Here is a 27,521-nt window from a genome sequence, read left to right as displayed (position 1 = left end):
CGACCGACCGATCACCGGGAGCTAGACCGAGACACCTTTTCCTAAGTGCGATATTACTCGTATTCTGCTCGTAAAGTCCCGAGTTCATAGCTCATGTTGTTTTAAAGAAGGATTTAAAGAAAATCGTTTTCAAGGGTGGCGAGAATGGCTGGCAGAGGAAAAGAGCGGACATCACGAACAGCATACACTGTATGTGTGCGACAAAAGCAGTCCTCATCCCTTGCCTTTGAATTCGTGTAGGTTCTTACCGCCATCATGAATCGTAGTACCGTTAAATTATTTCCATAGCAGAAAACCTGGAGAACCCTCTGTCGCATGCAGATGAAGCAGTTTGCTGCCCACCCTGTGAGAAAACCAACGCCAGTGCCATAGAAACATCATGCCTGCTATGCCTCTTCGTCTGCAGACCTTCCTTTCGCATCGCAATCCATGGGTCATAAAGTCGTGATGTGCCGTGTTGCTCCCTTCTCATCCAAACTCCAGTCACTTTCTCATCATTGCCCACCCTTCGACCCATCTTCGCTGTCCCCAGGGACTGGTGACCCCAGTGTGACTCGCGGTCCATCCGGAGAAGGAGACTCGTCTTTCGCGTCTGTGTTCGCATCATTCGAAGCTTGCGAGTCTTGAATCTCGGCTTCCGTTTGGTCCGGGCCGCCTTCACCTTCGCTCTCACCCTCACTATAGGGCTCCTCGACGGCTACGGCTACCTCAACCTCGTTGTCCCAGTTCGGCTCTGCAATTGCTCTAGGCGGAGCGGGCTGCTCTAGATTGTCCATAACCTTCGGAGGAGACTCAACCTTCTCGCCACCCTTCGTACCGTTCTCTCCGGACGCGGCAGGCAACTTGCAGCTCCACTCATCCTCGAACTTCTGCGCGAGGTACTCGTCAAAGTCGCCTATCCTGCGGCGATCGCGCGCAGCCCACGCCTGCTCGAGCCATTCCGGGTCGTGTTTTCCCCTGGCAATGTTATCAGTGTAGGTGGCGCAGTCGTGGCGGAAATTGTCGTCGTTGAGGAGGGCCTCGAAGTCGGGGCGCGCGTTGTCCGTGCCTTCGTCCAGGATCTTCGTGCCGTCGGGGAATAGCGTCATGATCTCGGCGCGATCGGTGGGCGAAAGAACATCCCACGCCGCAGGCTGGCAGAGAATGGTCTATTGCGAAAGAGTGTCAGCGAGGAACAATAATTCAATAACGGCATGCACGAAATCAGTAATCAGCGAGCAAGGAGGTGACATACTCTGAGATCCGCGTTGGCAAGAGGCGACTTAGCATCCGTCAACAGCTTCTCCGCAGTCCACTTCGGCTTCCTGGTCACAATCTTCTTCTTCGCCGGCCTCGTTGGTGACGTGACGACCGGCTTGGGTTTGTTCCTGTTGCGCGACGATCGTCTCGCCATCGTCGGTGACTCGGTATTGGTGATGGGAGACTCTAGATTGATTTTTTGGAGCGAGGCGATTTGATTGTTGGTGGGGCTTGCTTTCCTCTCGACGACGTCTTCGTAGACTGAACCGTGTTCTTCTGGCGGGGTGGTGAGCCCGGAAGTTGCTGAGGCGGCATCGGCCATTTCTATGTCTACGGATGAGGGAGGAGTGACTGCCATTTTGGGCGGGAGCCGTCGTGGTTGCCAAAGATACACAATCTGAGCGGGCATCAGCATATGAATAGACAAAGTGAACTATGGCTTTGATAGTAAGGACTAATTTCGGATATATGCATTGGAAGCAAAGAGATCATCGTGGACAATCGCCGCTCAAACAGCGCTCACAAAGCAAACAACCATATGAGATGAGAATGAGAACACTTAATTGGGACTTACAGATTTAGCTTAAACTTGCAGGCTAAGGAAACAAAACTTCAGAGGGTATCGCTGAGAAAACAAAACGAATGACTTTCAACAAACGACCAGCTAATTTTGGCATCAGAAAGGCGTAGATTCCCACCACACCTCCCTCAAAATGAAAGCGGTTGATGAGTGAAAGTCTCACAACTCCTCACAAAGTCTCATTTAAACAAGGCTGGTCAAGTCAAGCCACAGGCGGGCCACACGGACGTTCAAGGGTATCCCCGGTCCGACCCCTCCAATTGGCCAGCCCCGTACCCATGGTGTCATCTCTCAATTCCCAGGGACGTGGAGAGCTCTCCTCTGCAGCGGTCCAACTTGGCGAGATCCATGATCCTAAGTTGGAATCCCGCCCGAGAGAACCCCTGAAGGAGAAAGGGACACGCAGAACTCTACCACTTCCCTCGAAAACCTTGCGGAGATAGTTTCAACAAAAACGTCAAAGAGCGTGCGCAATCCGCCACATCAACCGGGACAATTCGGCCACGAGACCTCCAACCGCATCCAGAGGACACGTCGATACCTACCCGAACGAGACCCGGCGATAGCTACCCATACCTTCGACCAAGACCCGAGTCTCGACACGTCGGTCCTCGAACTCTTTAGTTCTCCTATTTCCTACCTTTCCGCGACACCCTCACATATCAAAATGATCCGCTCAACGCAAATAGCAAGGCTGGATGGTACGAACTCGTATCTTGGAGTCAACGATTCCACCGCTAACAAGCCCCCCACAGGCCTGATGCTCTGCGCCTCCGTCGACGACGAACAGCAAGAAGCCGCACTCGCCGAGGTCAAGTCCCAAATCAAACAAATCCTGCGCAAGCTCTCCCGCAACTCGGAACCCCAAGCCAGCATCGAAAGCGGCTCCTATAACCTCCAGTAAGCCCATGACCGGACCACATCTCCCCTATTCCCCGTTTCGCAAGACTAACAAGACCACCACCACCAGCTACCTGATCGACAACGACATCACCTTCCTCTGCATAACGGACCGCTCCTACCCGCGCAAGCTCGCCTTCACCTACCTCTCCGACCTCGCCCGCGAGTTCACCCAGACGTACCCGGTAGCCCAGCTGCACTCGCCCGCGCTGCGGCCCTACGCCTTCATGGAGTTCGACACCTTCATCTCCCGCACCAAATCCACCTACTCGGACGCCCGCGCCTCCCAGAACCTCGACAAGCTCAACGACGAGCTGCGCGACGTCACGAAAGTCATGACCAAGAACATCGAGGACCTCCTCTACCGCGGCGACTCCCTCGAGCGCATGGGCGAGCTGAGCTCCCGCCTGCGCGACGACAGCAAAAAGTACCGCCGCGCCGCCGTCCGCATCAACTGGGAGCTCTTGCTGAAGCAGTATGGCCCCTTCGGCGCCCTCGGCCTTATCATCATTGTGTTTTTGTGGTGGCGCTTCTTTTGAGCGGCAAGCGGGCGCTTTGCTTTTTCTTTTTCCGCCGAGGGTGGATGTGTCTGTTCATGTATATCAAAGTCCCGGCGTAGGCTTCTTCTGGGTGGGCACCGAAAAAAACAAGGGAGGTCTGCTGCCGCATGGTGTATTATCTTTTTTAGTCAAGCTTAATGTGGAACATGACCCAAACGCTACCGGATCGGCGTCTCTGTTGTTTTGTGGTCTAATCAGACTCTGTGGTATCTAGGTGAACATTGAGGCAGATATGCCATTGGGTGTATCAAGGAAACCAGAATAATCTCATGCATCGTATGGCTGTGATAAAAACACCGCCCCCGTTGTGAACCCTCCCCAACTCCTCGCCGGCATGAAGACCACATTATGTACATGAATCACCGTTTGCGCCGCCAAAAATCGTCGTCGAATTATGGTATCACATCATCACGCAGTCCTTGGCCGCCTTGGGTAGCGACACGGCAGGTATCGACGCCGTTGTGTGCTGCCACTCCAGGTGTTCTTGAAACGCCGCCAGGTCTTCGAAACCGGACTCGTCCTGGGCGTTCCGCGCCTCGTCCTCGCCGTCCTCGCCCGGTTCGATATACGGCGCCTCCTCGCAGTACGGGCACTCCAGGCGGGCTATCCAATCCCCCTGGTACGGGGCGATATGGTTCGCTATCGCTAAGGGCGCATACACCACTGTCTTTGGCTCTCGATTTGAGTTGGTGATTGCCGTCGCCTGCCAGTGCGGCAGTTGGGTCGAACTTGGCGACACAGGGATATTTGTTGTGTCCTGGGCCGCGCGCCTCGCCGGTATGCTTTCCAAGTCCTCCCATACGAGGTGTCCGTCGCAAAAGTCGCAGATAAAGGCAATGTCTCTGTCTCCAAAGCGCTCAAACTTGCCGATGGTATTGCACGCCACGACCTCTTCCACATGCCGCCGGTGGTACTCCTCCTCGGTTACGATCACCCTGTTCGCCCACTCGCGCTGTTTCCGGTAGACGAGGAATGCACCTAGACACCTTGACGACGACTCTTGTTCGGCTGTAAATATCCTCCTCGCTGCCCGGCATTGCGCGCGGTGCAATTCCCGGCGCAGTTCAGTCGTCTCGCGTGCCCAAATTGGGTTGATCGGTCCACCTATCTTTGCCCAGTCCTTGAAGTTCTCGATGTGCGTCTCGAATTTCGTTTGTAACCTCCTTAGTTCGTCGATTGAGTGGGCTAGACGCGGCGTTAGTGAGAGCTGCGCAGTCGCAAACCGCGGGGTCTAGTGGAATCGCGCAAATTCCGCAATCTTGCACGCAGGGCTACCGTGACAAAAGTGCGGTTCGGGGCGGGGGACTCACGCTTGCGATCGTTCATGTAGTAGCGCTGGCCATTGACGAGGACCGACAGCTCCTGGAAGTCCTTCTTGGCATCGTCGAGAGTGTCCTCCAGCAGTCGCAACTGCTCGTGTTCGTCAGGTCCCCAGTGGTGCTTATCGGCGAATTTCAAGATACGCAGGCCATCACTGATCAGAGTCGCGATGGCAGCCAGAAGGGACCCGACGGTAGGGCTGCTCATGATTCGGTGTCCCTTCCGTTGCTCTCGCAGCTTTCCGGGCTTCGAGGGGGGGTCGGCGGCGGCGGCGTTCGGGGGAGAGGGCGCGGCACGTTCGAGGGAGGGGGATGGGGTGTGCTGCGTGCTGCAGCAGCTTGCTCTGCTGTACCGCGGTGCGGTGCGAAAGCCCCCAATAATAAATCCCGTTTGACAACCCCCTTCTTTTTGGGGGCCAGGAATCCCGAAGGGGGAAGTGAACGGCGACGGACGGCGGGCGCGGGCACGCGGGCGGCACGGCCACACCGTCCGAACAGGTTTTGTAGCTTACGTTTCCCCTAGAGTGAGGTCTTGGCTCCCTCGCGTGGATTTCGGCGTGCCGGGGACGCTCCAGTTTGGGATGATGAGAGACGTATGGAACTCCACTGCGTACGAGGCAGCGTGGATCTGGCGAACCGAGAATCCGGAGCTCTGCTTGGCGGAGGCTGAAGCCTGTGCCCGTCTCGGTTTATGTTGGACGTGAGTTCTGTTGTGGTTGTTGCGTTTTCTTCAACTCGTTGTTTTGGTTGCTGAGGGACCTGTGCGGCCATCCGTATGTCATGACCGAAGATCCATGGGACGAAATGATGACAGGCGGGGGAACCCGGGCATGTGAGAACGGGGGGCCTGAGTCGAGTCGAGTCGAGTCGGACGAAGGACGTGGACGTGGACAAGAGAGGACGAACAGAAGAGGGATGTTGGCGAGGGATGGAATGGTACGAGGTTGAAAAGGGAAGAAGCACGACCGAGAGACACGGAGTTTGAGAGAGATTATCAATCGCTTGGTTGTTTTTGGTCCGGTGCGTTTTGGCCGACACCTCTTGTTGGACGGGAAGGAAGCGATCAATCCAATCCAAAATAAAGACGAGAGTCTACGGGAACTTTAGGTTTCGGGGTGCCTGTGTTAGTGGAGGATCAAGTCAGCCATGACTGCTTTGGGGCAACCACCTCACGGTGTTCATGCCTGCCAGTGAAAGTTTCAATTGCTGAATTCCTTCACTTTCCAGGGGTTTTCAACCACTTTCATGAGTGTGCTATTTACAGCATGTCCACGGCCCGAAGTTCTAGGCTTTTCCCCCGTCTCCATTCCCTTCAAACGCCGTATTGCGTATTCTCTACCCGATCAACCGAAAAACACCAAGTAAACGGCCTCTGCCCAGAAATTACTTGCTCTAAATCGGTATATCGTTCCCGCAAACACTCCACTCTCCAGAAGCCCAGGGAATGCCCCCTTCAACTCGTGCCTGGATTCCGTACGTGTACGGATACCTCACCTGGAGAAACAGCAAACGTGGAGCTGAGAGAGCTGAGATCCTGGCTCCAAAACATCGTTTGAGGGGACCTGGCGTCATTAGAAGGGATGAGAGACCCTCTGATAGGTGCAGTGACATACGGGTGTTCGGATGCTTGTCTCTGCCCTACCAGGCACGGGGCTCCGACAGTAACAACCCCCGCCATTGGCCGTTTGTTACGGGGGCCCCTGCTACCATTGGAGCCACGGCCAGCGAACGAGCTAGCAACCTCCAGACTGCTGTAGCTGATTACCTTACTTTACTTTGTTTTGAGTCCATGCTAGAGCTAGTTATGCGCTCGTATACGATGCTCGTTTCTTGCTTTTCTTCCGGCCGTGTTCTGCTAGCTTCCACTAGATGTCCAAGCGTGCATCTTGCATTTGAGTTGGGACGCTTAACAGATAAGAAGCAATGGATGGTGGAGGTGATACGGCGATGACTGCATTGGCGGCAAGCAGCATTAGCCTCGATTGAGTGTGACACCGATCAGATGGATAGGAGAGGAACTTGGCAAGCGAGAAGCCATTTCGACGCTCCCAAAGACGTTACGTAGCACTTGCAACTAAGACATAGTGTTAAGGTAATCATCGCTGTGTATTCGGAAGTGAAAACACCGGGAGAGACGACGACAGACACCAGCGACACCAGCAACACCAGCAACACCAACAGCAACACCAACACCAACAGCGACACCAACAGCAATAACGGCGAAGATGATAACAGTGACAATAACAGTGAGAGTAACGGCGACAGCGACAGCAATGAAGACAGCAGTATAACTACCTCATAAAATACTGCCCTGTTCAGGAACAAATGTAATGATGGAAGTCTGTGATGTATATACTTGGTATCTAATCCAGTCTCCTGGAGTTTCTATCTACACCCAAGTTACAATCATCTACTATTGTCGAACACGCGACTCCATCTTTACTTTCTCTTCTTGGCCTTGCCAGTGTCGGCGCCCGTGGCTTTGCCAGCAACCTCCTTCACCTTCTCAATAGTGGGGTCGCTCTCGAGCAGCTCCTTGGCCTTGGCCTTGGTCTTGTCCTCCTCCTCGTCTTCGCCACCCTGACCGAACTCGTTGACGCGAGTGTGATCGACCTTGTAAGCGTAGCGCTGGTACAGGTAGATGAAGAAGATGATATCGTCGCGGAAAGTAGACAGGCGGTGGAGGAAAGGCATCTTGATGGTGAATGCGAACAGATCGTCGATGAAAGTGTTGAGGAACTTGTACATCATGGCCTTGGCAGGCATGTGTGCGACGCTCTTCAGTCTGTAGTTGATGTACAGGGAGGGAACCATCATCAAGAAGCCGTAGGCGTAAACGCTTCCAACTAGCGTGGTAATGATGTACGAGTACCACGACTTGTGCGTCTCATAGATCAACGAGTAGACGGCGTATCCGATGAGAAGCGGCACTCCGGCAATGTACATGTACTTGAACGCGATCTCGTCGTACTCCTTGGTCTTCTCCTCGGTCTCGCTGAGCTTGTGTTTGTCTTCAAATGCGATGACGAATGGCAGCCAGGAGCCTGGTGGTGCTGCTTTCACCGTGACGTTGACGATCGTTGTGATCTTCCAGAACTCAATGACAATTCCTACCGCTTGAGAGCCAAGAATCATCCAGCTAGTGTTTTGCGAGTTGTCGATGAGATAGAGCAGGATAACGGCCTGCATGAAGACGTTGGCCAAAATGGACCGGACAGAGATACCGACGTTATCCTTCTTCTTGCGGTAGTGAGCGATGTCGGATCCAAAGGCCATAGTTTCCAAGATGATGTGCGCAATGCTGACGATGACTGTGATACCGAGAAGAATCGGGTTGGTGTCAATAAAGATCTCCTTGACCATCTCAATCTCAGAGCCGTCACCACCACCAGGGAGGGACCCGCCGAACGCAGCCTGGCGGGCAGACTCCTTCGCGCTCGCCTCGATAGCGGCGAGCGTGTTGAACTGCCAAGAGCGCAGGTTGTTCAAGTCAATGTGAAGCGGGACTTCCGTGACGGTGTCATTGAGCAACATCATCTGGCTCTTCAACTGCCAGAAAGTGTTGACGAAGAGAATTGGGTCTGCAAGAGTCAGCAATGTTCAGATTCGGGACATTTGCGCTGATACGGTGTCACTTACAGTACCAAGAGTGCTTGCCAGAACCATCTCTAGCGCCGGTAGGCTCGAGTTGGAGGAATTGGCGGATGGCGGGGTGCGTGGTGCGGTACTCGAGGACCCCGGTGTTGGGAATCATTGACAGACTGGCGTTCGGGTGATAGTAGCTGGCGATGATGGGACCAGAATCCTTCTCCTCCACCACTGCCTCGGGCTCCTCCTCGGCCTTGTCCAAAAGCGAGCGAGTCTTGAATTCCTTCTTCTTGGGGATGTACTGGGTGAGGGGGAAAGCAAAGTAGTAGGCAGAGGCGGGATCGAACGACTCGACATGAGGATCAGGCTGGCTTCCAGGGAGATGGACGTAGAAGTGACCCCAGAGAGTTCCGTTGTTCTGGACAGAGGGGGGGATCGTAATAGTAGTATCGATCGATCGCTTCTCGCTGTAGTTTCCGAGCTTGAACTTCTCCTCCTTCAAGACTATCTTCTCTTTCGGAGTCTGAGACAACGGGGCAGGAACGACGTTGTCGGAGACCGTGACAATGATATCCACATGACTGTCCATTGGCCAGATCGGAGCCAGCTTCTGGGGAATCTGGCTGTACGTAGCGCCCTCGTTCAACTGTTTAGGCCGCAGGAGGTATGGAGGAATATCTTCGGTGTTGGCGGGGACGCTGATGACTTTGCCATTGGCGTCCTTTACCTGGGTGCCGGACTGGTTCTTCTGGAACAAGTTGTTCATGAGCATATTCATGCCGAAGTACATGGTGGCACCGAGGATCAGCTTCTGGGTCATGCCCATGCCCTGCGATTCAAAGTCAGTACATTGTCGCAATTGAGTCCGCAATTCAGAGCCGAATACTCACGCCTTCTTGAGCGGCCGGCTGGGCCGGCGCATTGGGCTGAGACATCTTGATCGTCAACGGATCGCAACGGCGTTGGCAGAAAATCAGTCGTGGCCGAGAGACGACAGATCGCGTGCTCGCTGCAGGGGACGATGGGCGGGCAGGTCGCACAGAAACCGCAACGGGTGACGGAGAGGCTGTTTGCTCGGGCACGGACTGCTTGTCACGGTTTGGCGACTTGTCGAGCAGAGTCGCGAAAGATTACCGTGTCTTCTCCGGCGCGGGAACCGAGGATTTGGCAAGCGATGTCGGTTGGAGAAGTGAAGTCTGGAAGGGTCCGAAGCGGACGGCAAACTTAACGGGGACCCCTGAGGTTTGGCGGGCGGGACAAATTGCGTGCTGCCCGGGCGAATCAACGACCGAGGCGCCGCCACGACCCAGGGTATTGGGCCAGGCTTTTAGAGGTCCAGTACGAATACAGCACCGATTTTCTCTTTGTCGAATATTCTCCAGGTGCCTACAGTGGTATTCACATTTACACCATATCTCTTCTCGTTTTGCCTTGCAATACCAACCTCATACCGATATAAGCCACTGGTCATGGTTCATATTAAAGCACATCATACCTAGGTTCATGCATACCTACAATTCCACCGATGTGAACCGAACACCTTCAAAAAGCAACGGATCAACAACTGACTCCCGCGGCAAACACACCAGCAACATGGGCCGCCCGGAGCACAAGAAGAACAGGGGACTCCCGCGCTGAGCGGAAGAGGCCAAGGTTGCAGTGCAGCATCCCCGGGGCCGGGGAGAGCCCTTGACAGGCGCCGAAGACTGTTGAGATGCACGGCGGTTCCAGCACTATATCGCTCCTGCATTATCTTGCGGTTCGTGTAAGGGCAAGGTGCCTTTCCGCTCTTTCCAACGTGGTACAACCGACGACTCAGAACCAGCCAACGTCTGATCCAGACTGCTACGTATCTCCTTTCCAAGGAGACTTCAGAATCCATTCGTCAACGGCGCTGAACACACGTGAGGAACCGTGTCGTTACACGTGTATACGGCTTGAGAAGTGGCATCTGGCTATTGGCCTAATCTTGTCACATCTTCTCCATCTCCCATTACACCAACGCCGCTGCTCCAGGATGCCGTCACCTCACCTGTTTCCGGTTCCTTCTGACTATCTCGAGCATCCCCCACGACCGCCACCGTCCTATTCCGCCTCTACGTTCATCCTAGCGGGACGGCCCAGTAGAGTCATCGACGGGAGGCGGAATTTCGCACCGCATGGCACTCGGGCCTCGCTAGCATGGTCACCTGAGCAGTTGGACCAGTCGCCGCGTAACAAGTTGACAAACCAAACACTCTTGGCCGTTGCAGGCAGCTGGGGGTGCCCCGAAACCCGTCTCGGGAGGACTCAAGCTGGCTCAAATCGAGGACGAGAACGAGGCGGACTGGATGGATCCGATCGATATTGCCTTCAGCAAAAACCAAGTTCAACAACAGACATAAGTCGTGTGTCCTGTCTCGCCCGTCCCAAGTCCACGTCCATGTCAACATCTCGTCACACCGCACCCGTCCACATCCTCGTTCCAGCTCCAAGACACAGGGCGATTCCGCTTTGCTTTTTCTTCCCAGCTGGGTCTACTATGCTGTACGCTTCGACCTAAATCGTCCACTACTGTACCGGCAAGAGGGGCCAAAGGATCCCCGAGCGAACCTTTCCAGCCCGTCACCTACTACGCAGTACGCCGTGTCGTTCCAGCTTACCCACGCTAAACCAGTCAGTCCTTCGGCCCGTCGTCCATGCGCCGCGGCGGTAACTGACATCTCGTTGTCTCATTCCCATCTGTGCTTTGCTCTCGCCTCGTCCAATCTTTCTTTTCTTTTCAACTTTATGACCCTACATGTCGTTACCAGGATATTGATACACACCAAACTCGTCAAACGCCTTCTGAACCCCAACCCAACTACTGCAAACGAGACAAACTTGCCTCCCTTTTCGAGCCCAAGACTCCATCCTGAGAAACGTATATAACCGGCCTCTTTCACCGCTGTCTGATCCTGCTCCTTTCTCAGCTTCTCTCTCGGGCTTCTCTCTTTTGACTTTTGGGACTTTTGCCATCGCCAATCTTTTGCGGAACACCTTCGGGAAGCACCATAAACCGCGCAACTGCTGTGCCGTGACTCTTCCAGGTTGCATCTGTCTCTACAACTACGTTACAGCCCCAGAACGTCTCCACAAAACCACCGTCATCTTGACAACCCAACCAACACGGGCGAGGTATTAAGACGAGACTCGATCTCATCTGTAAGCTTCTCTGACATCTCTTTTCTCACCCAATACAACTGACACATAAGAAGACGATTTCTCCCAAAAAAGACTGTCTTCAGCAATCTTCATCACATTCCCTCCCTCAACATTCAGATAAACAACAACAATGCAGTCCGGCGGTCCTTCCCCCATCCCGGCATCCCGGGACGGAACTCCCAGCGCCAACGGCACAACTAATGGTAACACCAACGGCCACACCAATGGAACAATCACCAACGGCACAAATGGCAACGGCGTGCAACGTAGAGCAAAGATCTGTGTCTACTGCGGCGCCTCTCCCGGTTTCAAGCCCCAGCACATGGAGGCTGCCCGTGAGCTGGCAAGGTTCATGGCCGAGAACAACATCGACCTTGGTGAGTCACTCATCGCCTCTTTCTCATCCGCCACAAGTCTCAGTCACAACATAAGATGATGACAACCCAAGTGGGCGCAACCACTCAGAGACATGATGAGACGCAACAAAATCTTCCAATGCTGACCAGCTCCCAGTCTACGGCGGTGGCACCGTCGGCCTGATGGGCGAGGTGGCAAAGACCCTCGTCTCCCTCGCCGGCCCGGACTCGGTCCACGGCATCATCCCCGAGGCCCTCGTCAAGTTCGAGCGCGACGGGACCTACGGCACCCTCAACAAGGACAACATGTACGTCCCCGACGAGACCGTCTACGGCCGCACCACCGTCGTCAAGGACATGCACACCCGCAAGCAGATGATGGCCAAGGAGGTCTTCGCCGGCGGCCCCGGCTCCGGCTTCATCGCCCTGCCCGGCGGCTACGGCACCATCGAGGAGGTCCTCGAGACCGCCACCTGGAACCAGCTCGGCATCCACGACAAGGGCATCTGCCTCCTCAACATCAACGGCTTCTACGACGGCATCCTCGAGTGGGTCCGCAAGAGCGTCGACGAGGGCTTCATCAGGGCCGCCAACGCCGACATCCTCGTCACCTCCACCACCCCCGAGGGCGCCATCAAGGCCCTGAGGGATTACAAGGTCTCGGAGGCCACCTTCAAGCTCGACTGGTCCAACTCTTGAATCCCATCTGCCGTTCACCACACAATGTTTCTCTCCAAAGCGGGCATGTAATGAAGATCACTGACGAGGAACGGGAAAGGGAAAAATTACAGGAGGTGGTGGGCAGTGTGTGTGCTTTGCGAAAGCGGATGCGTACTGGAGTCTGGCGCCCTTCGTGTTTCCCCTCTCTCTGCATCGCGCTTCGGCTTGGTTGATTTGGGAAAGGAAAATAGGGGGGTATACCTCTTCGATTGGATGCGGGTTACACATGAACCAAGACATTGGATGGTGTTTGTGCATTGTCGCCTGTAGTAGTTTTGATAGACCATACCATTATGAGAGTTACACAAGCAAGAGAGCAAACGTACAAATAATCACGCAAACTTGTCTCGGTCACAAACAGTGCGAGCGTCGGATACCGTGTCCAGGGCTTCTTATCTTTGAATCATTGGATGCAGCTCATTTCATCGGCTGTCGAGTCTCCTTTTCCGCGGTGTATTGGTACAAGTCTAAACGGGCCTGCTCGCGTGTCGCTACTTCCCATCCCAGCCAGCCCAACCAGTCCACTACAGAAGGTGTACGATGGCCTGTTCCAGTCCGACGCAACGCAAGTTTTACCCCCCGTCCTCCTTCCGTGTCTCATTTCCGTATCTATTCGTCAACCTCCATGCCCTCACCGCCCTCCTCGCCGCCGCCTTGGCCCTCGCTCGCCGCGACGCTGTCGATCCACTCCTTGACGTCCTGGCCGTCAAACAGCTTGAAGGGCTGGACAATCTTCTGGCCGTCCTTCTCGGTGAAGCCGACGACGCCGACGCTCGTGTTCTCGACCGTCAGCTCGCGGTCCTGGACGAGAGACTCCTTGAGGGCCTTGAGGCCGTGACGGACGAGCTCCTCGCGGGAGCAGTCCTCGAACTGGTCGATGTTGCGCTCGAGGTAGGTGCGGGCCATCTGGGAGCGAGCGCCGATGGCGAAGGCCAGCATCTCCTCCGTCATCCCGCTAGGCTGGAACTCGAAGAGGTGGGGTCCGCGCTCGTCGACGCCGGCGACGAGGAGGCCAACGCCGTAGGGTCGCTTGCCGTACATCTGGGTGTTGATCTGGGCCTTCTCGCCAATCATGTCGACGAGGGTGCGCAGGGGCATCGAGCGGCCGTACGTCATGCGGTGGCCGAGGCACTGCTGCTTCATGAAGTTGGAGAGGACGCGGGCGTCCGAGGTCAGGCCTGCGATGGCGATGCCGGCGTGCTCGTCGACGGTGAATATCTTCTTCTGGTAGGAGGACAGCTCTTCGGCATTGCGCTGTGTAGGGCACCTGGTTAGTATCGTAGGACGGATACGTCGAAGGGAGGGATACTGCGGTCGATGATGTCGTACCTTGATTGCTACCAGCACGGCGTGTGTTTTGCTCGCAATGCCTACTACCACGGAACCCTGCTTCACTGCTTCGGCTGCATATTCGATCTGGAATATCCGGCCTTGCGGCGAGCTATTGGAAGTTCGGCCGTCAGCAATGATGTCCTTTCGTCATCGTGCCTGCCTCCACCGCTCACCGGGGGAGGAACCGCCAGGGAAGGTTGAAGACCAGCCAAACAGGCAACTTACAATGTCACCGAGTCGTTGTCGTAATTGTTTCTGAACATGGCGGGCGTAAGGGAGTCTTCGTAGCTTCGTCAAGCAATCCAATCGGTCTGCCGCCGTAATTCGTCGTTGGGGGAGGTTCTTGGGAGGGAGGAGATAGGGAATCGCGGGGTGGTTTGCTTCGTGGTTGTTGGGCAAGAGAGCAGATGCGGCGGAGAGCGAGAGCTTGTGGATAATCAACCCCCCAGCTCAAGGCAGGTCGAGCTTTCGTAGCACTCTCTCAGCCTGGAGCAAGGGTGGGCGTGTTCCGTGCATTGGAGCTACGTACCGCCGTACCTGCCGGGGTCTTGCCGGAAAGGTGGGGCTCAGCTTAGCAAACAGGCCAAACAGCTTCCATTCACGCTGAGGACCGGCTCCTGGAACAAAGTTGCGCCGTGCTGCGCTGACGACGGCAGCAGCAGCCCAGCACGCCCGACGACGCTGCGTCAGGGCCCGTCTGAGGACCCGCCATCGCCTTACAGCTTCAGCCTGCGAACTTGAGCCGCCAACTCTCGACGAACCTCTCCCATCCCACCTCCACGAACCGCACTCGACGCACAATTCATCGACACTCGATTCACAGTCGCTCTTGCCTGGACGTTCCCCCCGAAAACACTCTCGAAGCCCCGACGGGGCCCTATACCCAAACGACCCGATACGAGTTCCGAAACAAGGAAATCTAACCCACTTTCCCGTCCGTCGCACGCCTCCCGACAAGATGCCGACCGCCGGGCTCAAGACAATCATCGCCCTCTCCTTCGTCCTCGCCGTCGGATTCCTCCTCGTTATCCTCTCTTGCGCCCTCTGGAAGGTCTACTACCCGCTCCTCGTCGTCGCCACATACGTCCTGGCCCCGATCCCCAACTGGATCTGCTCGCGATGCGCCAACCCTGATGATTTCGTCGAGAGCTCCGGCGCCGCCGTGCTGGACCTCGGCCGCTTCTGCACCGGCTTCCTGGTCGTAATGGGAATTGGTGAGCCGTCCCGCCCTCGTGCACCTCTCGCTCTTTGAAATCGCAAGTGCTAATCGATCCGCCCCAAACCAGCTCTGCCCGTCGTTCTCGCGCACTCCAATCTCATCCAGGTCGAGGCCATGGTCATGTCGATAATCGGCGGTCTCCTCATCTACGGCACCATCATCAGCTTCGGCATGTTCTTCCAGGAAGAGCAAGAGTTTTAAACTGGCCGATTGCGGCGGCACGCGACCCATGATTGGGGTCGTGCTTCGTGTAGGAGGGGCAGTGTCAGTCAGGAGAGGCATAGTTTTGACCAGATGAGCAGCGGCGAACCTGTACAGTACGACCATGTTCGGGATAACGAAGGCGCTCAGGGCATCCGGCAGGGAGGGATTGGATCAGTGCGTTTGCGGGGAGAGGCTCTTCTCCCATGTATATCCAGCATCATTCCGTCAGGCGGGCGTTCCCTTGTTCGCTTTTCTGTTTTGCAATGAAGCATCTAATTTGAAGGCATTCTCATCACATTGGAAGGGAACGGATTTTGAAGATCTTTGTTTGTCTTAGCCAGCAGCGGCCCTGCGTTGTTTTCTTTCATTGTCCGATATGGATCATCCGGGTTGTCTAAGTTGAGTCTAATACCCGTGAAGGTCACAAGAGTCTAATATCCCAGATACGTTGAGGTATCATCAAAAAAGCCCAAGCATTTGCCCTTTGCCCCCCTTCGGCAACCAGTGATAACGCCAGAAACCCGTTCTCTCTACAAAACCATTGTCGTTCGGATCGCTCATGCTTCCGCGAAGACCCCCAAGGGTCCCGCCAGCTTCGTAAACATCTCCTCCCTCTCGCCCTCCGCCGTGCTCAGAATCGTCACGGCGCCGCCCGCTCCGATGTGCCAGACCTCTCTAGGCTCGATCTCGCCCTCCTCAGGCGGCGCGACCTCGTCGTCCCATTTGAACATGGTCCGAATCGTCACGCTCCAGTCGCCCTTGCCAGTGACGTCCATATATCCGACGACGCCAGAGTAAAGACTCCGCTCCCTGTGCTCCTCGATCTCTTGCAGCAGCTCACAACTCCTCTTCTTCGGCGCGCCCGTCATACTGCCGGGCGGCAGACTAGCCGACAGCACATCGAGGCCGGTATACCGATCCTCCGATGCACCTGGACCCGGCAGCTGGCCGTTGACGATGGTGATCATCTGGAACACCGTGGCGTACTCCTCGACCTTCATCAGGTGCGGCACCACCACGTTTCCCGACCCGCACACGCCGTGGAGGTCATGCCGGACGAGATCCACGATCATGAGGTTCTCCGCCTCCTCCTTAGGGACGTGCAGGATCTCCTCGGCCTGCGCGAGCGTCGCAACGGCGTTGGACTTGCGGACGGTGCCCTTCATCGGCCGCATCGAGCAGAAGCCGTTGGCGTCGTACTCGAGGAACCGCTCGGGCGAGCTGCTGATGAGCGTGGCGCCGCCGAGGCGGACGAAGGAGCCGAACGGGGCCGGTTGGCGGGCGCGAAGGGTCTTGTAGAGCTTCCACGGGGCGACGTGCGCCGACTTGTGCGACGGGTGTCCGTTGATGCGGTTCGCGTACGGCTCCGCGGACGGGCGACCCGGGAGGGTGATGGTGGTTTGGTCCGTCAGACAGAGCTCGTACGATTCTCCGGCCGCGATGTAGTCCTGGCATCGGGTTACCTTGGCTTCGTACTCGGTAGCGTCGGGGACTCGGATGAGAGGTCGTGTTGCTACAGTCATGGGATCCGTATGGTGGCCGTTGACGGTGGCCTTGCCGGCGTGCCAGAAGTGTGATGTCTGGAGCGATGCCACTACAGAGTCGATCCAAAAGTCGGAGTTCAGCTTGCGCTTTTGGAGATGCTGGACGTGCAGAAGCCCCTTGACGTGATCCACGACAATGCTCTTCGTAATCCACGCAAAGCAGAGATCTGGTCTCTGGTGTCCTCGGTCCAGAGCCATGGTGACGTCGATTCCCTTCAAACCCATTTCGTAAGTGAGGTAGCCCATGAAACCGCCGCGAAAAGGGGTCTCAAGGGTCTCCGATGCAGGAATGCGTCGCTTTTCCAGGAAACTAGAAAGCAGATGCCATATGTTCTCTTGGGAGCCGAACGCAATGGTCTCCATCATGTCGACGGGCAGCCCCTGAATCGAAGGCAGACGAGCAGTGGCGAAGTCGTCTCCGACATGATGCTCGATGCGCAACGCTTCTTCCACATCCAGTGCAATGATACTGAATCTTCCTCGCACGTCCGCAGCCCCCGTTGCCATGTTGCTCGAGTTGGACGAGTCCAAAATAATGTGCTCCGTCTTACCGCTCTTCAGTATCTCCACGATGTCTGGCACCTTAACCTTCGGTGGGAGACTGATCGTCTTGTAGGTATACTCGCAATCCAACCCTACGGTCGCCAAAGATGTCGGCATCTCTGTCCACGCGAGAACGGGTGCGCGGCCCCCTTGAGCCGCAGACCTGATCTCCGAGAGCAGGCTAGGCCTGACGGCATTCCTGGCCAGAAACTTCTCTTGAGTGTGGATTTCCCTCCTCGCTTTCAAATTCCACTCCATAGCTTCGCGCAGCCAGTTCTGAATGACGGCGTGGCCTGCAGGTTGAGTGCAGACCGATTCCGGGTGATACTGAAGACCCCAGAAGGGCTTGCTTCGATGTTTGACGGCCATGAGAATCCTTTCATTCCCGTCATCCCGTTCCTCATCCACCCAAGCCTGAGGGATGAGTTCGGAGGCTGCGTCGAGTGCTTCCCAGCGCCTGGACTTCCAGTCCTCGTCTGGGATCACATCCTGGCCGATGTCGGCGCAGAGACTGTGATAGAGCGTTGCCTTGAACTCGGAAACGCCTCTGAAAAGATCCTCTTGGTAAGAGGAATGCGTTTTCTCATGCTGGATGTTGCGAACCATGCCATGCAACCCGCGGCGCAGCCTCCTCACCTTTCCACCTGAACTTAGCACAAGACTCTGGAACCCCAGACAGATACCTAACACTGGCAAAAGTTGCTCATCCCGCAACCTCCAGATACATCTCATAAGCCCGACGTCTTTCTCAACCTCAGGAGAGCCCGGTCCAGGTCCGCAGACTACCGCGTGGTAGCGTGACAACTCGTGGTGAAAATCATCCTCGAACGTTGGCGAGTCGTGATCAAGCAGCGGCGTGTCAATCGGCAGAACGTGTACATCCGCCTCGAGCAGGGTCGTCAAGAGAGAGACAATGTTGTTCGTGAAGGAGTCGTAGGCATCGAGAAACAAGATCTGAGGCCGCGCCATCCTTGAGATCAATCCCCCGTATTCCGGACTAACGACAAGGTCTCAATGCAACGCTCTCTCGAACTGGATGACTTTGACCGCGTGTAAATGAGTCTTGGAGGGGTTTGAAAAAAAGGGCCCCGCGGTCGGCTAGCGCCGGATACAGCGTGACAAACGGATTTTGGTGGCAACGGAGGCAAAAACAAGAAGGCGGTCAGGGCCCCTTGCATGATTCGGCGCAGGGTCGTTTGGCAGGGATAAGCTTATTTCAATAGCTGGGTCGATCTGTTATCCCTGGACTCGCAACCAACGTGTTCTAGACTCGTCTAGTGACGGTGTATTATCTACGTAAAAAGTGGCTGCTCCAAATCTGCTGTGATGCGTTTGTCTACGTCCATCGTACACTTCGTCAGGCACAAGATGGCTGCCCCATGGTGCTAGTCGTGATCTAACACCTTGATGACGCAGGGTTGTCGCGAGTGCCAAATGCGCCGCTCCTTCGCACCGAGTAGCGCATTCATCATTGTCTGTGTATCCGATCGTTGCCGACCCGCCGTTGTCTCCTCCTTCTCTTTCTCTTCTTTGGGTTCCTCCCAGATCTGGTACTCCTCAACGGATGCGGCTATCTCGAACTCTCCCCGGCAGAGGGCCATAGCTTCGATTTCCACTTCGGTGTTCGACTTGGCCGGCAACGGTGGAAGGGCTTGCTGCAGAGTACCGTTCCAAGCAAACTTCCTTGTGAAATCCAACGCCACATTTAGAGGTCGATGGCACAAGGCTGGCATCAAACGCAACATGGGGTAGACTGGCCGTGACGAGCGGTTGGTGACGCCGATCTTGATCTGCACGAAGTTGTCGACTAATATAGAGTGGTCGACCGCGTCGGTGCTGCAGTCCTTGACGGAAATGTCAATACCGATATCGTCGATTCTCAGGGCGTCCATCATTCGCGGAGAAAGTCTAATACTGCGCAAATCGATGTAGCCGCCTCGCTTCGGGCCCGATACCGTCTTCCATCGAGCGGTGAGGGTGTTGAGAATCTTCTCGCGGAACCAGAATGCCTCGCGATTGGAACGCTCCATATCGGGCGTGATTTTGCTGGTGCTAACAACGAACTGCCTTTGCCTTGACGGGTTCAGGGCTGGGATGGACGCATGAGGATCGTCGAGATAAATCCGTCGTATAGGAACAATGACCCTACTGGTGTTACCAGGAAGAACATGCTCCTCAATCGTTATTCCGTCCTCGCCGTCCAACTGCACCTCCATATTATTGGGCCAGGCATTGCGGAGGTCCATGGACAGGAGACAATACTCATCCGCCAGGGTCGAGGGATCAGACTTAGAGTCAAGGTGGGTAAGACTGAGTAGTGGCCGAGGCACAGGTCCAGCGAGGGGGAGCACATCCAATCTTGAGAGCTCGACGCTGGCGTTAACAGTCACTGTCAGTTGCAATGACACTTGGCGAGTATGAAACTTCTCAGTGACTTCTTCGGGGGGCACTCCAAGATGAGCGTAGTCGATTTGAATGGCAGCGTTGGTCAGTCCGGGCTTGCCCAGGATTTCAAAGTCGAACGTCGCAGTGCCACCGGGGGCGATGAAGCGTCTCTCGGGTTCCTTCTTATTCAGCCTCCTCAGAGCTTGGCGCCTCATAAGAATGTATTCATACTCGTAAAGCTCTGCGGGCGTCGCATCTCGGTTGTTGAGCCCGGCCTGCAGTGGTCCTTGAGTCGAATCTTGGAACGAGAACAGCATGAAGTCTGCAGGCGTGGTCTGCGAAAGATTCTGCAGAGTGATGGAGAAGACCTGTCTTTCTCCCTCGAGCACCATGATGGATGCCTGTGGTAGTGTCGTGGACTTGACAATGACAACAGGTTGCTGGGGAATAACGTTCAAGCCAACTTCTTCAACCTTCAAAGAGCGACTTGCAAGAGCCGCTGAAGAGATGCTATCTTCGAGGGCTGGCAAACCAGTAGCCTTGGCCTTCAGCTCCGTCTCCGGTGTCCATGGTTGCTTGAAGATGGGAAATCGCCTCTCTCGACAGCCACGCACTCGAATGATTGCACCAGTCACCTTGAGCGCGCCAGCGCTCTTCGGCGTTCCGGAGACCTTCAATATCTGCGTTCGGTAGGGGCCAATGACAGTACTTTCTGCATCTGATTCGAACTCTGCCCCAGTGGTGTCCAGACGAATGCTCTCCACATCAACTTCGATGTCGAAGGGGTTCTGCAGGGTAACCTTGAAAGTGGCTGGCTCGTTTGTGACCAAAGTGTGGATGGAAGCTTTGTCGGGTTGCTTCAGAAAAGGGTTGTAAATAAAGGGATTGACGTCCTGAGACGTTCGAGCAGTTACCGCTCCAGGAAGAGTACTCTTTGCGTGGGGAACAGGAATTCTACTGTTAGGGAGTGGCTCCAAAGAAACTCCACGAACGAAAAATTCATCCCAGTACTCGGCAGCGAGGTGATCCAGTCCGAGTCTTTTGGATAGGTTGGATGTTTTGGCGATATTCGTCACCAATCGAATCTGCTCATCGCGGGAAATGACGGGTGATGCGTCTTCTTTGCGGGGTCCGGGAGCAACGCCAGAGCCAGCCGTTCGAAGCAAGTCGCTTGAAAACTTCAACACGCCGTTGAAGTCGGGCAAAGCCTCGGAAAAGTTGATACAAGCCCGCAGAATATTCAGTTTAACGCTCGTAAACCCGAAGAATCTCGCAGCCGACTGTCCTCGAATTCTATCGATGATAGCAGCGTCCGAGTCTTCGGTGGACAGGGCGCCATCTGAAGGCTTACTCTTCATATCGAAGCCTACGATGCCGTAAGACTTGCATAGAAGAGCAAGAAAAGCCTCGATGCCTTGCTCAACGTCACCTTCTCCCAGCTCGAGAGCTACAGCGCTGTTACTGTGTCCATTGGCAGCATTCAAAGCTACTAAGCCTGCAGCAGGATGAATGCCCATCTCTGCAGCACCTCGGGTGCGTGCTTCGACCAGGCCACTGATGAGAACCGAGACAAGCTCTCTAGTAACCATAGCTTTCTTACGATTGTGCCCGAGGGGGCCCAAAACTGACGCGATGCCAGCCAGTATAGAAGCTCTGTCTGCAATGGTGAGAAGCTCAGAGGCAGACGAAGGAAAGGCGCGAAAGAGAAGGGTGGTGATCAGTTGCCGGCTCGGCGTAATGGACAAACGAGGAGACGTCGTCAACGGTTTCGGGGGTAGTTTCCCGAAGATGATCATATCGAGTGATTTTTCTCCCAGCCTTCCATCGGCAAGGTGCAGAGCCGAGAGAATCTTGCTGAATCGAATCGTGGTTTCGGCCAGGGGTAAAGGAGGAAGGTGTTCCGCCGATATTCTGGAGTAGAGTCCCACAATGCGTTCCAGCAGCTCTGGCAATATGAGCTGAAGATTCCTCATATGTTTCGGCTGACTGGGGTCTGATGTAGCTGCCTCCAACGCCGCAAGAGTTGCTGCTGTAGACTTATCTTGAGGTGGCAGGCATACTGTAGGAATCGCGAACTCGATATTTGCCCAACCAAGAAGCACCAGACTGAGTGTGATCAGTTCCAGCGCCTTGCCGTGCCAAATATGGTCGTTGATGGACCTTGCCACGGTAGCACCGTCTACGGCCTCTTTCAGTGAATCGGTCCAACGTCCAGCCTGCAGGTACAGCGAAGCCAGGACAATGGCTACTCTACCCTTTCCTTTCGCTCTCGAACGCTCATTTGATCCACCAGGGCCAAAGCCTTGTACTGAAACTCGGTCTGAGATTTTATCTGAGCTTTCCGACCTGAAGTGATCGCCAACCGAAGGCGTGGGATCAGGAGTCGAGGAGCCGCTACTCATACTCGTAGCTAAGTCGTCGAAAGTGGTGGGTGGGTTTGACAAGCCGCTTCTGACGGGAGTCGAGGAGCGGGCCGGGGTCGAGTTGCTGGACGGCACCATGGAGTTGGATTTCGACGGCGCAACCGGCATGGACATACGGTGTAGGTGTCGGTCCTGCAGCCCGCCAGTTGAGCTTGATCTTTGCGGGGTGGGCGCGAATTGTGAGTTCCTTTTATTGATCGGGGGAGAACCACTGAGGTCCCACGATGCGCCATTGGCATGCTTCATGGCGTGGGATGATCCAGGGGATTCGATGGTTGAGTATGCTTCATACATCTTGGCCACGGTGGTCATTTCTGCCAAGAGTTGCGACGTGATGTCGCACATTATGGTCTTCATCGTCGTCCGCTTGCACTCGTCCGGCGGTGGTATAGCGATGAGGCCCTCGAGCATAGAAACCGGATTTTCTTTGGAGGGCACATGGTCGAAGATCAAGACTTGGTGGACCAGCGCTTTGCCGAAACGATCTCGTAGATCCTCCAGCTCCTGGTACAGCGTGCGGATGTTCTGCTCGGCGATGGTCGGCGCAGTGTTGGATTGGCGTTTATTAAAGGCAACTCGGTTCAGCTCGGTGCCATCCGCGATCGCGATGATGGCTAGAGGTTCGCGGTAAAAGTCGAAAGGTAGGAGGGCGAGGTGTGAGGGAGGAGGAGTGTAGGTTACTAGTTCGTAAAACACCGCGCCGTGAGGAAAAGCCAAGGGCGAGAACATATCTACGTCTCAGCAATTAGCACAATGTTTGCGCCGTATGGCAAAATTAACCTACTTCTATTCGGCCGCCCATCAGGGGTGACATCCCGCAAGGAGACGACATGTTCGGGTCGCAAACGCTCGACGAAGGACGAGAAGCGGTCACTTCTGATCTGGCCCAAGGGCAGAATCAATGCCCTCACCCTCGCGGGCGCGATGGGCAACAGCGAGTCTAAGCTCATCCTAACACTTTTGTCTGCAGTCCAGCATCTTCAACTCAAAGGGGGCATGCGCAGGCGAGCTATGCAGCCATGTCGCGATGTCTTCGCGCTTCACTGAGTTGGCCTCAACGACAGGTACAACGGAGGTCGGAGAAGCTCGTCGGGTGGTGTCCTCGTTCGACGGCGACTGTAAGTCGAGCTGGCTGGTGTTTGCGCGTTTTTGGAAGTAAGCGCAAGGAAGGCTGCAGGTTAACAGGAAGCTTGCCGTCGTTCGTGCAGGATGCAGGGCGAGTTTAGGAGTTCCAAAGTACGGATAAAGTGGACGGGATGGAATCGGCATGCAACCACTGGAACGGAACTGGATGAATGACGGTGTAGGTACCACGACGGAAACCGACCGGGGAATTTTTTAGTGGGAGACTTCCCCAGCGCCAGTGCTGAAGTTTCAGGGATTGTAGCAGCTGTCGATAACGGAGTCGACGCTAAGACGATCAACGCCACAGGACAGCTGGCTCAAGCTCGACACCGTCCAGGGGGCTGATTGGCTGGCCGCGGGGTTGACGCACCTCAAGCTGTCAAAAGCCACACCTCAGCCCCAGCAAAGCTCGAGCTTCCGTCTTCCAACGTGTTCACTCAGGTCTTTCAGAGGTACTTCGCTACTTCACTTACCACATCTCACTTCACTCCGCCTTACTTCCACAGAAACGCTCACACAACTTCAATAAGCAGCTGTGTGAGTGTAAGATATTCAAATCAGAGCTCTGATGGGCGCTGATTGATCACTCACACACCGCAAAAATGGCCCGGATAACGCAATTGGCCGTCTTTCTTTCTCTTTCTCTTCTCAACATCTTTGGCGTACAGCTGGCCCTTGCAGCAGAAGATGGTCCTGGCTCGGCTTCTGTTTTGACCAGCGAGGTCGGCCGCCTCAACAACCAAAGCCTGTTTTGGGGTCCTTATAAGCCAAACTTGTACTTTGGTGTCCGGTCAAGGTCTCCCAAGACTCTTTGGAGTGGATTGATGTGGTCTCGTGTCGACACCTACAATGACGTTCAACACGGTGAGGTGGGCCACATACCTAAACAGCGCATGAGCTAAGGAGTAACAGGTTTCCGATACACTTGTGAGCAGCACGAGGGCCTTCATGGCTATGGCTGGGACGAATACGATGCACGAAAGGGTGGTATCCAGAACATCCACGATGAAGGCAACCAGATTGACATCACCACCTCGTTTGTCAAAGTGCCTGGTGGGGCTAACGGCGGCAGTTGGGCGGCCAGGATCAAGGGCGTCCCCAGAGAGGGTGCTCCTTCTGACTTAAAGACCTTGGTTCACTACTACATTGCTCAAGAGGGCACTGACGCAGAGATCGCCTACTCTGGCCCTGTCGACCCGACCGGCCTCGACGGTGATGCTGTATTTGAAGGCAGCTCCCCTGAGCTCGGCAAGTACAAGTTGGTCGTCACCAAGGGGGAGGGCAAGCACCCCTCCAGCGACCATGACTTGGCAAAGACCAGACTCGGCGATCGAACCGTTGTGCGCTCCGTCACTGTCCCGGAGGAGCTCCAGTGGCAAGGCAAAGGGGTTGTGTTCAACATGATCCAGGAGAGCGTTAAGGAGGTCCAGGAGAAGTACGACACCGACGACCCGCCCCCGCCGCACCTGGTTTATCAACTGGCACACAAGCCTGGTGAAGGTAACACTCACGTCGTCCAGAAGGCCTTCGAGGGGCCTTTCGAGTTCGACGTCATCTTCTCGTCTGTTTCAGCTGGACCAGAGCTCACCAGCGCCGACGTTACTCGCGAGATCAAGACAGTGAGCGAGTCCTTCGGCGAGCGCTTTTCCTCCGTCTTCAGCCTGAAGGCTCCTTTCACTGCCGAAAAGTACAAGAAGTTCGGTAAGAGCATGTTCTCCAACCTGCTCGGTGGCATTGGCTATTTCCACGGCCAGCACCTCGTCGATCGGTCCTACGCCCCTGAGTACGACGAGGAGAACGAGGGTTTCTGGGAGGAGGCCGCCGCTGCCCGCGCTCGCAAGCAACAGGCGTTGGAGGGACCTTACGAGCTCTACACCGCTGTCCCATCCCGTCCTTTCTTCCCCCGCGGATTCCTCTGGGATGAGGGCTTCCACCTGATTCCCATCGCCGAATGGGACATTGACTTGACTCTTGAGGTGGTCAAGAGCTGGTTCAACCTGATCGATGAGGACGGATGGATTGCACGGGAGCAAATTCTTGGTAACGAGGCCCGAAGCAAGGTCCCCGAAGAGTTCCAAGTCCAATACCCGCACTACGCCAACCCTCCCACACTCTTCCTCATCATCGAGGGTTTCATGGAGCGCCTCCGAAAGACCAATGGCAGCCTGCCCGCTGAGAAGGAGCATCTCGGTGCCTCCTCCGCGCTTCAGACCGCTCACTTGGACAACGTCGAGCTCGGCGAGGAGTACCTGCGCAAGCTTTACCCCCTTCTCCGCCGCCAGTACGATTGGTTCCGGAAGACGCAGCGCGGCGACATCAAGTCTTACGACCGTGATGCTTTCTCTAACAAGGAGGCCTACCGCTGGAGAGGACGCACCGAGACTCACATTCTGACCAGTGGTATTGACGACTACCCGCGGCCTCAACCTCCTCACCCCGGCGAACTCCACGTCGACCTCATGTCATGGGTTGGCCTGATGACCAAGTCCCTCATGAACATCGCCGACGCTCTGGGCATGCGGGAGGAAGTTGATGAATTCAAGACCACACTGAACGCCATTCGCCGCAACCTTAATGACCTGCACTGGTCCGAGAAGGAGGGCTGCTACTGCGATGCCACTATTGATGCGTTCGAGGAGCACCAGCTTGTCTGCCACAAGGGCTACATTTCCCTGTTCCCCTTCCTCGTCGGTCTTCTTGAGGCCGACGACCCCAAGCTCGGCAAGCTGCTGGACCTCCTTGGTGACGAGGAGCATCTCTTCAGCCCGCATGGTATCAGGTCTCTGAGCAAGCAGGACGAATTCTACGGAACCGCCGAGAACTACTGGAGAAGCCCCGTCTGGATGCCAATCAACTACATGGCCGTCTCCCAGCTCAAGGTAATTCGCCACACGCATCCCGGGATATACACATCACTGACTAGTCGTAGAACATCGCCTCCCAAGACGGACCTTACAAGGCCAAGGCCGCCGACCTCTTCACCCGCCTGCGCAAGAACCTCGTCGACACCGTCTACAAGAGCTGGGAGGAGACCGGCTTCGCCTGGGAGCAGTACAACCCCGAGACGGGTGAGGGCCAGCGCACCCAGCACTTCACCGGCTGGACGAGTCTGGTCGTCAAGCTCATGGCCATGGAGGAGCCCAGCAAGGCGAGCAGCGGCGGTCACGTCAGGGACGAGCTGTAAACTTGCTTGGCCTTTCTTTTTCCAGTACAAAAGTTTCCTTCTGAACATTGACGCAGAACGCATGTACGAAGCATGAGCGATAGACTAGCTGGCACAACTGCACGAAGAAGAAAAAGTCCTTCGAATGAGATATGGATAAGGCTGATTGGCCTCAAAAGCACAATTGTCCGTGCATCTTGACCTCGATGATGGCCAAAAGTGTTAGGTTTCGGTGAAAATAGTGATTTGGATGGCGCGTCCGTTGTTGCAACTTTCGGTCAAGACACTTTTGCACTGCATTGAACAAGTTTGTCCTCGCGGTGAGCGTCGTAAGTGAACGTCATCGTGGAAATTCGGACGCGTACACGTCTTCCACGAACGCAAGACAGAATGATGACCTACGTCGCCCTCTAAGCGGACGCCGCGGAGTCTGATGCATTTACAAACGTCACTATTCCTAGGAAACCGCGACAAGCGTCGCCTAACCCGGTTTCTGTCAACCCTTTCCCGCATCGTGAGCGAATCCCATCATCTCTCGCAACGACATCATGTGAACAGCACGCCCATGAAAGACATTCCTTCCTCCATCTCTGGACAAAAAAGATGTACGCCGAAATATCCTCTTCCCTGTTCAATGGACCCCAGAGATCTTGGCACCTCTTCAACGTCGGTATCCCCGTTCAGGCAAGTCCATCCGGCCAGAGCTTAGCTTGGCTATTTTGTAGACGTGCAAGGGTGTGTAAGCGACCACCGTGTCTGTTTCGTAAGCGCATGCTTACCAGATCAGACGCCGTACGAACGTATTTGGTTGTTTGCGTAAGCGGCATGCCCAAGGTAGGCAGTGAGCCAAGATCATTGTCATTGTCAACGTGGTCAGGACACCTCAGGCTTACAATGGCCGCGAGATCTCGCATACCCGGGATGGTCTCTGTTCTACTTCCACATCTCGTTCACAGCAAACTGCTCCATCCTCAGAATCCCCGCCGACAATGACGTCTGGCCGTTCACGTTTCCTGTTTCCCGGGCTCTGTCGTCCAATCACATTTCGAACGTTTGTGAATCCTTTAATCCTTAGACATGGGGGGAAAGCAAGAACAAGGCCGGAGTCAAGTCCGCGTAGGGCTGAGCTCAGCTGTTC

General features: G+C 55.4%; 10 protein-coding genes across 10 annotated transcripts; 4 read left to right on the top strand and 6 right to left on the bottom strand.

Moving 5' to 3' along the window:
• Positions 1-494: 494 nt before the first annotated feature.
• On the bottom strand, positions 495-1,597 carry CkaCkLH20_01283 (proline-rich early nodulin; the record flags this gene model as incomplete). The annotated part of the gene is made up of 2 exons (XM_038884002.1): positions 495-1,148; positions 1,235-1,597. The coding sequence occupies 2 exons, from the start codon at positions 1,595-1,597 to the stop codon at positions 495-497; spliced, it is 1,017 nt and encodes a 338-aa protein (XP_038750594.1).
• Positions 1,598-2,486: 889 nt separating this feature from the next.
• CkaCkLH20_01282 (uncharacterized protein) lies at positions 2,487-3,258 on the top strand (the record flags this gene model as incomplete). The annotated part of the gene is made up of 3 exons (XM_038884001.1): positions 2,487-2,520; positions 2,575-2,719; positions 2,790-3,258. The coding sequence occupies 3 exons, from the start codon at positions 2,487-2,489 to the stop codon at positions 3,256-3,258; spliced, it is 648 nt and encodes a 215-aa protein (XP_038750593.1).
• A 421-nt stretch (positions 3,259-3,679) lies between these two features.
• Positions 3,680-4,806, bottom strand: CkaCkLH20_01281 (uncharacterized protein; the record flags this gene model as incomplete). Its single annotated transcript, XM_038884000.1, has 2 exons — positions 3,680-4,464; positions 4,590-4,806. 2 exons carry the CDS (start codon positions 4,804-4,806, stop codon positions 3,680-3,682), a joined length of 1,002 nt encoding a protein of 333 aa, XP_038750592.1.
• A 2,231-nt stretch (positions 4,807-7,037) lies between these two features.
• Positions 7,038-9,121, bottom strand: CkaCkLH20_01280 (cleft lip and palate transmembrane protein 1; the record flags this gene model as incomplete). The annotated part of the gene is made up of 3 exons (XM_038883999.1): positions 7,038-8,179; positions 8,238-9,015; positions 9,077-9,121. 3 exons carry the CDS (start codon positions 9,119-9,121, stop codon positions 7,038-7,040), a joined length of 1,965 nt encoding a protein of 654 aa, XP_038750591.1.
• Positions 9,122-11,499: 2,378 nt separating this feature from the next.
• Positions 11,500-12,424, top strand: CkaCkLH20_01279 (uncharacterized protein; the record flags this gene model as incomplete). Its single annotated transcript, XM_038883998.1, has 2 exons — positions 11,500-11,746; positions 11,883-12,424. 2 exons carry the CDS (start codon positions 11,500-11,502, stop codon positions 12,422-12,424), a joined length of 789 nt encoding a protein of 262 aa, XP_038750590.1.
• A 630-nt stretch (positions 12,425-13,054) lies between these two features.
• CkaCkLH20_01278 (proteasome component) lies at positions 13,055-14,040 on the bottom strand (the record flags this gene model as incomplete). The annotated part of the gene is made up of 3 exons (XM_038883997.1): positions 13,055-13,699; positions 13,775-13,886; positions 14,003-14,040. 3 exons carry the CDS (start codon positions 14,038-14,040, stop codon positions 13,055-13,057), a joined length of 795 nt encoding a protein of 264 aa, XP_038750589.1.
• A 695-nt stretch (positions 14,041-14,735) lies between these two features.
• Positions 14,736-15,197, top strand: CkaCkLH20_01277 (vacuolar protein sorting 55; the record flags this gene model as incomplete). The annotated part of the gene is made up of 2 exons (XM_038883996.1): positions 14,736-14,991; positions 15,064-15,197. 2 exons carry the CDS (start codon positions 14,736-14,738, stop codon positions 15,195-15,197), a joined length of 390 nt encoding a protein of 129 aa, XP_038750588.1.
• A 560-nt stretch (positions 15,198-15,757) lies between these two features.
• On the bottom strand, positions 15,758-18,256 carry CkaCkLH20_01276 (aminodeoxychorismate synthase; the record flags this gene model as incomplete). The annotated part of the gene is made up of 1 exon (XM_038883995.1): positions 15,758-18,256. The coding sequence occupies one exon, from the start codon at positions 18,254-18,256 to the stop codon at positions 15,758-15,760; it is 2,499 nt and encodes an 832-aa protein (XP_038750587.1).
• Positions 18,257-18,672: 416 nt separating this feature from the next.
• On the bottom strand, positions 18,673-23,045 carry CkaCkLH20_01275 (hypercellular protein; the record flags this gene model as incomplete). The annotated part of the gene is made up of 2 exons (XM_038883994.1): positions 18,673-22,826; positions 22,880-23,045. The coding sequence occupies 2 exons, from the start codon at positions 23,043-23,045 to the stop codon at positions 18,673-18,675; spliced, it is 4,320 nt and encodes a 1,439-aa protein (XP_038750586.1).
• A 777-nt stretch (positions 23,046-23,822) lies between these two features.
• CkaCkLH20_01274 (uncharacterized protein) lies at positions 23,823-26,404 on the top strand (the record flags this gene model as incomplete). The annotated part of the gene is made up of 3 exons (XM_038883993.1): positions 23,823-24,084; positions 24,133-26,099; positions 26,150-26,404. The coding sequence occupies 3 exons, from the start codon at positions 23,823-23,825 to the stop codon at positions 26,402-26,404; spliced, it is 2,484 nt and encodes an 827-aa protein (XP_038750585.1).
• Positions 26,405-27,521: the final 1,117 nt, after the last annotated feature.

Source organism: Colletotrichum karsti (assembly GCF_011947395.1).
Source record: "Colletotrichum karsti strain CkLH20 chromosome Unknown Scaffold3, whole genome shotgun sequence".
Taxonomy (NCBI): domain Eukaryota; kingdom Fungi; phylum Ascomycota; class Sordariomycetes; order Glomerellales; family Glomerellaceae; genus Colletotrichum; species Colletotrichum karsti.
The sequence above is the reverse complement of the archived record's forward strand: the minus strand, read 5'-3'. Positions and strand labels throughout refer to the sequence as shown.